Genomic DNA, 11,929 nt, shown 5'->3' with positions numbered 1-11,929 from the left:
CCCCCGTGGTCCCCCTGTCCCCCCCCTCCATCCCCATGTCCCCATGTCCCCCCGTGTCCCCCTGTCCCCCCCCTCCATCCCCCGTGTCCCCCCCGTGTCCCCCCCCCGTACCGTCGGGCTCAGGCTCGTCCTCGTCCCCGAGGTCGATCTCGTCGGGGTTCCCCTGCTGGGACAGACCCCCCCCGGGGCCCTCCGCCCTGCGCCCCCCCCCCCCCCCCGGCACCGTCACCACCGGGGGCACCCACGGGGGGGCACCCACGGGGCGGGGGGGGGCACCCACGGGGGGGGAGGGAGTGACAACCCACGGGGGGGGCACCCACGGGGGGGGCACTCATGGGGTGGGGGGAGAATCATTGGGGGGGGCCACACCCACGGGGTGGGCACCCATGGGGGGGGGGGGCACCCACGGGGGGGGGGAGTGACAACCCATGGGGGGGGCACCCATGAGGTGGGGGACACACACACACCCACGGGGGGGCACCCACGGGGGGGGCACTCATGGGGTGGGGGGAGAATCTTGGGGGGGGGCCACACCCACGGGGGGGGCACTCATGGGGTGGGGGGAGAATCATTGGGGGGGGCCACACCCACGGGGGGGCACCCATGGGGGGGGCACCCACGGGGGGGGGGGGAGTGACAACCCACGGGGGGGGCACCCATGAGGTGGGGGGGCAATCATGGGGGGGGCACCCACGGGGGCGGGGGGGACACACACACCCACGGGGGGGCACCCACGGGGGGGGCACACATGGGGTGGGGGGAGAATCATTGGGGGGGCCACACCTACGGGGGGGGCACCCATGGGGGGGGGGCACCCACGGGGGGGGGGGGAGTGACAACCCACGGGGGGGGCCACACCCACGGGGGGGGGCACCCATGGGGGGGGGGGCACCCACGGGGGGGAGGGAGTGACAACCCATGGGGGGGGCACCCATGGGGGGGGGGGCACCCACGAGGGGGGGGGAGTGTCAACCCACGGGGGGGGGGGCACCCACGGGGGGGGGAGAACACCCACAGGGGGACACCCATGGGGTGGGGGGGGACACTCGTGGGGGGGGGGGGGGGGACACCTGTGGGTGGGGGGCACCCACGGGGGGGGCACCCATGGGGTGGGGGGGACAGTCGTGGGGGGGGGGTCAGCCATGGGGGGGAGAGGACACCCACGGGGGGGGGCTCAGGAGGGTGAGAGGGGACGGGGGGACGTCCCCCACGGGCCCAAGGGGACCCTGTCCTCAAGGGGGGGGACACAGGGGTGGCCCCATGGAGGTGACAGTCCCCAGATGACCACGAGGCCCTCGTGGGGGTGGGACAGGGGTGGCCCCATGGAGGTGACAGTCCCCAGATGACCATGAGGACCTCCACATGGGGTGGGAGAGTGGTGGCCCCATGGAGGTGACAGTCCCCAGATGACCACGAGGCCCTCGTGGGGGTGGGACAGGGGTGGCCCCATGGAGGTGACAGTCCCCAGATGACCATGAGGACCTCCACATGGGGTGGGAGAGTGGTGGCCCCATGGAGGTGACAGTCCCCAGATGACCACGAGGCCCTCGTGGGGGTGGGACAGGGGTGGCCCCATGGAGGTGACAGTCCCCAGATGACCACGAGGCCCTCGTGGGGGTGGGACAGGGGTGGCCCCATGGAGGTGACAGTCCCCAGATGACCATGAGGACCTCCACATGGGGTGGGAGAGTGGTGGCCCCATGGAGGTGACAGTCCCCAGATGACCACGAGGCCCTCGTGGGGGTGGGACAGGGGTGGCCCCATGGAGGTGACAGTCCCCAGATGACCACGAGGCCCTCGTGGGGGTGGGACAGGGGTGGCCCCATGGAGGTGACAGTCCCCAGATGACCATGAGGACCTCCACATGGGGTGGGAGAGTGGTGGCCCCATGGAGGTGACAGTCCCCAGATGACCACGAGGCCCTCGTGGGGGTGGGACAGGGGTGGCCCCATGGAGGTGACAGTCCCCAGATGACCATGAGGACCTCCACATGGGGTGGGAGAGTGGTGGCCCCATGGAGGTGACAGTCCCCAGATGACCACGAGGCCCTCGTGGGGGTGGGACAGGGGTGGCCCCATGGAGGTGACAGTCCCCAGATGACCACGAGGCCCTCGTGGGGGTGGGACAGGGGTGGCCCCATGGAGGTGACAGTCCCCAGATGACCATGAGGACCTCCACATGGGGTGGGAGAGTGGTGGCCCCATGGAGGTGACAGTCCCCAGATGACCACGAGGCCCTCGTGGGGGTGGGACAGGGGTGGCCCCATGGAGGTGACAGTCCCCAGATGACCACGAGGCCCTCGTGGGGGTGGGACAGGGGTGGCCCCATGGAGGTGACAGTCCCCAGATGACCACAAGGCCCTCATGGGGGTGGGACAAGGGTGGCCCCATGGAGGTGACAGTCCCCAGATGACCACGAGGACCTTCACGTGGTGGGACAGGGGTGGCCCCATGGAGGTGACAGTCCCCAGATGACCACGAGGACCTTCACGTGGTGGGACAGGGGTGGCCCCATGGAGGTGACAGTCCCCAGATGACCACGAGGCCCTCGTGGGGGTGGGATGGGGGTGGCCCATGGAGGTGACAGTCCCCAGATGACCACGAGGACCTTCACGAGGGGTTGGGGAGTGGTGGCCCCCTGGAGGTGACAGTCCCCAGATGCCCCAAGGCCCTCACGGGGGTGGGACGGGGGTGGCAGCACCCACCTGACGAAGAGAACCTTGTCCTTGGGGCGGGGCGTGTCCCGCTGGGCGTCGGCCGCCAACTGCTCCGCCCGCTGCTCCAGCAGCTTCATGTCGTCCAGTCCGCTCTGCCCCGGGGCCAGGTCCGACACTGGGGACAGCGGGGACGTCACTGGTGGGGGCAGGTCCCCTGATGGCCAGGAGGGGCCCCATGTCCCCCTCCCCACCTTGGGTGTCCCCATGTCCCCCTGTCCACGTTGGGTGTCCCCATCATCCCCCTCCCCACGTTGGGTGTCCCCATTGTCCCCCTCCCCACGTTAGGTGTCCCCATCATCCCCCTCCCCACGTTGGGTGTCCCCATGTCCCCCTGTCCACGTTGGGTGTCCCCATTGTCCCCCTCCCCACGTTGGGTGTCCCCATCATCCCCCTCCCCACATTGGGTGTCCCCATGTCCCCCTCCCCACGTTGGGTGTCCCCATTGTCCCCCTGTCCACGTTGGGTGTCCCCATCATCCCCCTCCCCACGTTGGGTGTCCCCATGTCCCCCTGTCCACGTTGGGTGTCCCCATTGTCCCCCTCCCCACGTTGGGTGTCCCCATGTCCCCCTCCCCACGTTGGGTGTCCCCATCATCCCCCTCCCCACATTGGGTGTCCCCATGTCCCCCTCCCCACGTTGGGTGTCCCCATCATCCCCCTCCCCACGTTGGGTGTCCCCATGTCCCCCTCCCCACCTTGGGTGTCCCCATTGTCCCCCTGTCCACGTTGGGTGTCCCCATCATCCCCCTCCCCACGTTGGGTGTCCCCATGTCCCCCTGTCCACGTTGGGTGTCCCCATTGTCCCCCTCCCCACGTTGGGTGTCCCCATCATCCCCCTGTCCACATTGGGTGTCCCCATGTCCCCCTCCCCACATTGGGTGTCCCCATCATCCCCCTCCCCACGTTGGGTGTCCCCATGTCCCCCTCCCCACCTTGGGTGTCCCCATTGTCCCCCTCCCCACGTTGGGTGTCCCCATCATCCCCCTCCCCACGTTGGGTGTCCCCATGTCCCCCTGTCCACGTTGGGTGTCCCCATCATCCCCCTCCCCACGTTGGGTGTCCCCATGTCCCCCTGTCCACGTTGGGTGTCCCCATGTCCCCCTCCCCACATTGGGTGTCCCCATCATCCCCCTCCCCACGTTGGGTGTCCCCATGTCCCCCTGTCCACGTTGGGTGTCCCCATTGTCCCCCTGTCCACGTTGGGTGTCCCCATCATCCCCCTCCCCACGTTGGGTGTCCCCATGTCCCCCTGTCCACGTTGGGTGTCCCCATCATCCCCCTTCCCACGTTGGGTGTCCCCATTGTCCCCCTCCCCACGTTGGGTGTCCCCATGTCCCTCTGTCCACGTTGGGTGTCCCCATCATCCCCTTCCCCACGTTGGGTGTCCCCATCATCCCCTTCCCCACGTTGGGTGTCCCCATGTCCCCCTGTCCACGTTGGGTGTCCCCATGTCCCTCTGTCCACGTTGGGTGTCCCCATCATCCCCCTTCCCACGTTGGGTGTCCCCATTGTCCCCCTGTCCACATTGGGTGTCCCCATCATCCCCCTCCCCACGTTGGGTGTCCCCATTGTCCCCCTGTCCATGTTGGGTGTCCCCATCATCCCCCTTCCCACGTTGGGTGTCCCCATTGTCCCCCTCCCCACGTTGGGTGTCCCCATCATCCCCCTGTCCACATTGGGTGTCCCCATGTCCCCCTCCCCACATTGGGTGTCCCCATCATCCCCCTCCCCACGTTGGGTGTCCCCATGTCCCCCTGTCCACGTTGGGTGTCCCCATTGTCCCCCTCCCCACGTTGGGTGTCCCCATCATTCCCCTCCCCACGTTGGGTGTCCCCATGTCCCCCTGTCCACGTTGGGTGTCCCCATCATCCCCCTCCCCACGTTGGGTGTCCCCATGTCCCCCTGTCCACGTTGGGTGTCCCCATGTCCCCCTCCCCACGTTGGGTGTCCCCATCATCCCCCTCCCCACGTTGGGTGTCCCCATGTCCCCCTGTCCACGTTGGGTGTCCCCATGTCCCCCTCCCCACATTGGGTGTCCCCATCATCCCCCTCCCCACGTTGGGTGTCCCCATGTCCCCCTGTCCACGTTGGGTGTCCCCATCATCCCCCTCCCCACGTTGGGTGTCCCCATGTCCCCCTGTCCACGTTGGGTGTCCCCATTGTCCCCCTCCCCACGTTGGGTGTCCCCATCATCCCCCTGTCCACATTGGGTGTCCCCATGTCCCCCTCCCCACATTGGGTGTCCCCATCATCCCCCTCCCCACGTTGGGTGTCCCCATGTCCCCCTGTCCACGTTGGGTGTCCCCATCATCCCCCTCCCCACGTTGGGTGTCCCCATGTCCCCCTGTCCACGTTGGGTGTCCCCATGTCCCCCTCCCCACGTTGGGTGTCCCCATCATCCCCCTCCCCACGTTGGGTGTCCCCATGTCCCCCTGTCCACGTTGGGTGTCCCCATGTCCCCCTCCCCACGTTGGGTGTCCCCATCATCCCCCTCCCCACGTTGGGTGTCCCCATGTCCCCCTGTCCACGTTGGGTGTCCCCATCATCCCCCTCCCCACGTTGGGTGTCCCCATTGTCCCCCTGTCCATGTTGGGTGTCCCCATCATCCCCCTTCCCACGTTGGGTGTCCCCATTGTCCCCCTCCCCACGTTGGGTGTCCCCATGTCCCTCTGTCCACGTTGGGTGTCCCCATCATCCCCTTCCCCACGTTGGGTGTCCCCATCATCCCCTTCCCCACGTTGGGTGTCCCCATGTCCCCCTGTCCACGTTGGGTGTCCCCATGTCCCTCTGTCCACATTGGGTGTCCCCATCATCCCCCTTCCCACGTTGGGTGTCCCCATTGTCCCCCTGTCCATGTTGGGTGTCCCCATCATCCCCCTCCCCACGTTGGGTGTCCCCATGTCCCCCTGTCCACGTTGGGTGTCCCCATGTCCCCCTCCCCACGTTGGGTGTCCCCATGGTCCCCTGCCCATGACGGGTGCCCATGGGTGCTCCTCACCCCTGTGGGTACTCCCCATGACCACCCCACACCTGCTCCCCACCACCCGTGGGTGCTCCCCCCACCCACGCACACCACCCAGCACCCATGGGTGCTCCCTGGTGCCCACCCCGTGGTTGCTCCTCACACCCTTGGGTGCTCCTCACACCCATGGCTGCTCCCCAACCTCGTGGCTGCTCCCCACACCCATGACCACCCCACACCCGCTCCCCACCACCCGTGGGCGCTCCCCCCACCCGCACTGCTCCCGCAGCACCCATGGGTGCTCCCTGGTGCCCACCCCATGGGTGTTCCTCTCACCCATGGGTGCTCCTCACACCTGTGGCTGCTCTCCATGCCATAACCACCCCAAACTGCTCCCCAGCACCCATGGGTGCTCCCCATGCCTCTAGCGCCCCAAAACCACCTCCGCCCCAAAACCGCCTCTAGCGCACCCAAAACCATGGGTGCTTCCCAGTGCCCACCCTGTGGGTGCTCCTCACACCCATGGGTGCTCCTCACACCCATGCCATAACCACCCCAAACTGCTCCCCACCACCCGTGGGCGCTCCCCATGCCTCTAGCGCCCCAAAACCACCTCCTCAGCACCCATGGGTGCTCCCCAGTGCCCACCCTGTGGGTGCTCCTCACACCCGTGGGTGCTCCCCATCCCCGTGGCTGCTCCCCACGCCCGTGACCACCCCACACCCGCTCCCCACCACCCGTGGGCGCTCCCCCCACCCGCACTGCTCCCGCAGCACCCATGGGTGCTCCCTGGTGCCCACCCCATGGGTGTTCCTCACACCCATGGGTGCTCTTCACACCTGTGGCTGCTCCCCATGCCATAACCACCCCAAACTGCTCCCCAGCACCCATGGGTGCTCCCCATGCCTCTAGCGCCCCAAAACCACCTCCACCCCAAAACCGCCTCTAGCGCACCCAAAACCATGGGTGCTTCCCAGTGCCCACCCTGTGGGTGCTCCTCACACCCATGGGTGCTCCTCACACCTGTGGCTGCTCCCCATGCCATAACCACCCCAAATTGCTCCCCAGCACCCTTGGGTGCTCCCCATGCCTCTAGCGCCCTAAAACCACCTCCTCAGCACCCATGGGTGCTCCCCAGTGCCCACCCTGTGGGTGCTCCTCACACCCATGGGTGCTCCTCACACCCATGGCTGCTCCCCATGCCATAACCACCCCAAATTGCTCCCCAGAACCCATGGGTGCTCCCCATGCCTCTAGCGCCCCAAAACCAACTCCCCAGCACCCGTGGGCGCTCCCCCCACCCACGCACACCACCCAGCACCCATGGGTGCTCCCTGGTGCACACCCCATGGGTGTTCCTCACACCTGTGGCTGCTCCCCATGCCATAACCACCCCAAACTGCTCCCCACCACCCGTGGGTGCTCCCCATGCCTCTAGCGCCCCAAAACCACCTCCTCAGCACCCATGGGTGCTCCCCAGCGCCCACCCTGTGGGTGCTCCTCACACCCTTGGGTGCTCCTCACACCCATGGCTGCTCCCCATCCCCATGGCTGCTCCCCAGCACCCATGGCTGCTCCCCACGCCCGTGACCACCCCACACCCGCTCCCCACCACCCGTGGGCGCTCCCCCCACCCGCACTGCTCCCGCAGCACCCATGGGTGCTCCCTGGTGCACACCCCATGGGTGTTCCTCACACCTGTGGCTGCTCCCCATGCCATAACCACCCCAAACTGCTCCCCAGCACCCTTGGGTGCTCCCCATGCCTCTAGCGCCCCAAAACCACCTCCTCAGCACCCATGGGTGCTCCCCAGTGCCCACCCTGTGGGTGCTCCTCACACCCGTGGGTGCTCCTCACACCCGTGGCTGCTCCCCATCCCCGTGGCTGCTCCCCACGCCCGTGACCACCTCACACCTGCTCCCCACCACCCGTGGGCGCTCCCCATGCCTCTAGCGCCCCAAAACCACCTCCTCAGCACCCATGGGTGCTCCCCAGTGCCCACTCTGTGGGTGCTCCTCACACCCATGGCTGCTCCCCATCCCCCTGGCTGCTCCCCAGCACCCATGGCTGCTCCCCACGCCCGTGACCACCCCACACCCGCTCCCCGCCACCCGTGGGCGCTCCCCCACCCACGCACACCACCCAGCACCCATGGGTGCTCCCCCCCCACCCCGCTCACCGGTGCCGGTGGCGTTGCTGTAGACCTTGAGCATCTGGGAGGCCATGAAGTTGACCTGGGTGTTGTAGGTGGCCTGAACGCTGCGTTTGATGCGCAGCATCTCCCGGATGGTGTCCTCGTTGCCGTGACGGATCTCAAAGTCCTTCCAGGTCTGCCAGAAGGTGGCCGTGATCTGCGGGGACACACACGCGCACACACACACACACACACATGAGGGGACACCACGGTGACGGGGTGGCACCTCACGGCACCGGGGATGTGGTGGGTGCTGAGGATCCATGTGGTGGTGGAGAAGGCTCCGGTCTTGGGGATGGCCCTGGTGATGGAAACCCGTGTGGCCCTGGGGACATCGCTGGTCTTGGGGACATCCCTGGTGCTGGACACCCATGTGGCACTGGGGACATCACTGGTCTTGGGGACAGCCCTGGTGATGGACACCCGTGTGGCGCCGGGGACATCGCTGGTCTTGGGGACATCCCTGGTGATGGACACCCATGTGGCCCTGGGGACATCACTGGTCTTGGGGACATCCCTGGTGATGGACACCCGTGTGGCCCTGGGGACATCGCTGGTCTTGGGGACATCCCTGGTGCTGGACACCCATGTGGCACTGGGGACATCACTGGTCTTGGGGACAGCCCTGGTGATGGACACCCGTGTGGCACCGGGGACATCGCTGGTCTTGGGGACATCCCTGGTGATGGACACCCGTGTGGCGCCGGGGACATCGCTGGTCTTGGGGACATCCCTGGTGATGGACACCCATGTGGCACTGGGGACATCACTGGTCTTGGGGACATCCCTGGTGATGGACACCCGTGTGGCCCTGGGGACATCGCTGGTCTTGGGGACATCCCTGGTGCTGGACACCCATGTGGCACTGGGGACATCACTGGTCTTGGGGACAGCCCTGGTGATGGACACCCGTGTGGCACCGGGGACATCGCTGGTCTTGGGGACATCCCTGGTGATGGACACCCGTGTGGCGCCGGGGACATCGCTGGTCTTGGGGACATCCCTGGTGATGGACACCCATGTGGCCCTGGGGACATCACTGGTCTTGGGGACATCCCTGGTGATGGACACCCGTGTGGCCCTGGGGACATCGCTGGTCTTGGGGACATCCCTGGTGCTGGACACCCATGTGGCACTGGGGACATCACTGGTCTTGGGGACAGCCCTGGTGATGGACACCCGTGTGGCACCGGGGACATCGCTGGTCTTGGGGACATCCCTGGTGATGGACACCCGTGTGGCGCCGGGGACATCGCTGGTCTTGGGGACATCCCTGGTGATGGACACCCATGTGGCCCTGGGGACATCACTGGTCTTGGGGACATCCCTGGTGATGGACACCCGTGTGGCCCTGGGGACATCGCTGGTCTTGGGGACATCCCTGGTGCTGGACACCCATGTGGCACTGGGGACATCACTGGTCTTGGGGACAGCCCTGGTGATGGACACCCGTGTGGCACCGGGGACATCGCTGGTCTTGGGGACATCCCTGGTGATGGACACCCGTGTGGCGCCGGGGACATCGCTGGTCTTGGGGACATCCCTGGTGATGGACACCCATGTGGCCCTGGGGACATCACTGGTCTTGGGGACATCCCTGGTGATGGACACCCGTGTGGCGCCGGGGACATCACTGGTCTTGGGGACATCCCTGGTGATGGACACACGTGTGGCACTGGGGACAGCCCTGGTCTTGGGGACATCCCTGGCACGTGGCACCCATGTGGCACTGGGGACAGCCCTGGTCTTGGGGACATCCCTGGCACATGGCACCCACGTGGCACTGGGGACATCGCTGGTCTTGGGGACATCCCTGGCACATGGCACCCGTGTGGCACTGGGGACATCGCTGGTCTTGGGGACATCCCTGGTGATGGACACCCGTGTGGCGCCGGGGACATCACTGGTCTTGGGGACATCCCTGGTGATGGACACACGTGTGGCACTGGGGACAGCCCTGGTCTTGGGGACATCCCTGGCACGTGGCACCCATGTGGCACTGGGGACAGCCCTGGTCTTGGGGACATCCCTGGCACATGGCACCCACGTGGCACTGGGGACATCGCTGGTCTTGGGGACATCCCTGGCACATGGCACCCGTGTGGCCCTGGGGACATCGCTGGTCTTGGGGACATCCCTGGCACATGGCACCCGTGTGGCTCTGGAGACATCCTGGGTGCCCCACTGAGTGCCCCCCCCCCCGCTCCAATGGGTGCCCCCCAACCCCAAGGACTGCCCCACTGGGTGTCCCCCCCACTCTGATGGTTGTCCCCCCCACCCCTTGTTGGGTGCCACCCTTCAATGGGTGCTCCCCCATCTCTGATGGGTGCCCCCCAACCCCAAGGACTGTCCCAATGGGTGCCCCCCCCGCTCTGATGGGTTCCCTGTTGGGTGCCACCCACCCACTGGGTGCCCCCCAGCTCCGATGGGTGTGTGTCCCCTCCTTGTTGGTGCCACCCTCCGATGGGTGCCCCCCCCCTCCTTGTTGGGTGCCACCCTCCGACGGGTGCCCCCCCTGCTCCGATGGGTTCCCTGTTGGGTGCCCCCCACCCACTGGGTGCCCCCCCTGCTCTGATGGGTGTCCCACCCCCCCTTGTTGGCTGCCATCCTCCGTTGGGTGCCCCCCAACCCCAAGGACAGCCCCACTGGGTGCCCCCCCTCCTTGTTGGGTGCCACCCTCCAATGGGTGCTCCCCCATCTCTGATGGGTGCCCCCCAACCCCAAGGACTGTCCCAATGGGTGCCCCCCCCGCTCTGATGGGTTCTCTGTTGGGTGCCCCCCACCCACTGGGTGCCCCCCCTGCTCTGATGGGTGTCCCACCCCCCCTTGTTGGGTGCCACCCTCCAATGGGTGCTCCCCTATCTCCGATGGGTGCCCCCCAACCCCAAGGACTGTCCAACTGGGTGCCCCCCCCACTCTGATGGGTGTCCCCCCCACTCCTTGTTGGGTGCCACCCTCCGTTGGGTGCCCCCCCTGCTCCGATGGGTTCCCTGTTGGGTGCCCCCCACCCACTGGGTGCCCCCCCTGCTCCGATGGGTGTCCCCCCCACCCCTTGTTGGGTGTCACCCTCCGTTGGGTGCCCCCCCTGCTCCGATGGGTTCCCTGTTGGGTGCCCCCCACCCACTGGGTGCCCCCCCTGCTCTGATGGGTGTCCCACCCCCCCTTGTTGGCTGCCACCCTCCATTGGGTGCCCCCCAACCCCAAGAACCGCCCCACTGGGTGTCCCCCTGCTCCGACGGGTTCCCCGTTGGGTGCCCTCCCCCCCACCCCCCCCCCTTGGGTGCCCCCCCCCGTTGGGTGCTCACCCGGGGGTCGCAGATCTGGGAGCAGTAGGTGTAGATGGCGCGCGCCCGGTCCACCTCTCCCAGTTTGCACTCCATGTCGGCGAAGCGCAGGCACAGCTCCCGCGCCGCGTCGTCACCCAGCACCTGCCGGCGTCACGGGGACCTCAGCGCCCGCGGGGGACATCGGCGCCCCCGGGGACAGCCGCACCCCCGGGGGACATCAGCACCCACAGGGACGTTGGCGCCAACGGGGACATCAGCACCCGTGGGGACATCAGCACCCGCGGGGGACATCGGCGCCCATGGGGACATCCACACCCATGGGGACATCCACACCCATGGGGACATCAGCGCCCATGGGGACATCAGCACCCACGGGGACATCAGCGCCCGCAGGGGACATTGGTGCCCGTGGGGACATCGGCGCCCACAGGGGACATCAGCGCCCATGGGGACATCTGCACCCACAGAGACATCGGCGCCCATGGGGACATCTGCACCCATGGGGACATCAGCGCCCATGGGGACATCCACACCCATGGGGACATCCACACCCATGGGGACATCAGCGCCCATGGGGACATCAGCACCCACGGGGACATCAGCGCCCGCAGGGGACATTGGTGCCCGTGGGGACATCGGCGCCCACAGGGGACATCAGCGCCCATGGGGACATCTGCACCCACAGAGACATCGGCGCCCATGGGGACATCTGCACCCATGGGGACATCAGCGCCCATGGGGACATCCACACCCACGGGGACATCAGCGCCC

At 67.6% G+C, this 11,929-nt stretch overlaps 1 protein-coding gene across 1 annotated transcript in view; it reads right to left on the bottom strand.

The window, feature by feature from the left end:
• Window positions 1-111: 111 nt before the first annotated feature.
• The window catches only part of LOC309685788 (pre-mRNA-splicing factor SYF1-like), a gene marked incomplete at its 3' end in the record, with an annotated part of 53,128 nt that continues 41,310 nt past the window's right edge, over window positions 112-11,929 (bottom strand). The window contains exons 15-18 of the mRNA XM_082501504.1: window positions 11,177-11,299; window positions 7,857-8,028; window positions 2,705-2,831; window positions 112-197 (exon numbers count right to left, since the gene is read on the bottom strand). Coding sequence (XP_082357630.1) covers window positions 112-197; window positions 2,705-2,831; window positions 7,857-8,028; window positions 11,177-11,299 — 508 coding nt within the window. The remainder of the gene's footprint in view (window positions 198-2,704; window positions 2,832-7,856; window positions 8,029-11,176; window positions 11,300-11,929) is intronic.

Source organism: Vanellus vanellus (assembly GCF_965231255.1).
Source record: "Vanellus vanellus genome assembly, contig: HAP1_SCAFFOLD_1018, whole genome shotgun sequence".
Classification (NCBI taxonomy): domain Eukaryota; kingdom Metazoa; phylum Chordata; class Aves; order Charadriiformes; family Charadriidae; genus Vanellus; species Vanellus vanellus.
The sequence above is the reverse complement of the archived record's forward strand: the minus strand, read 5'-3'. Positions and strand labels throughout refer to the sequence as shown.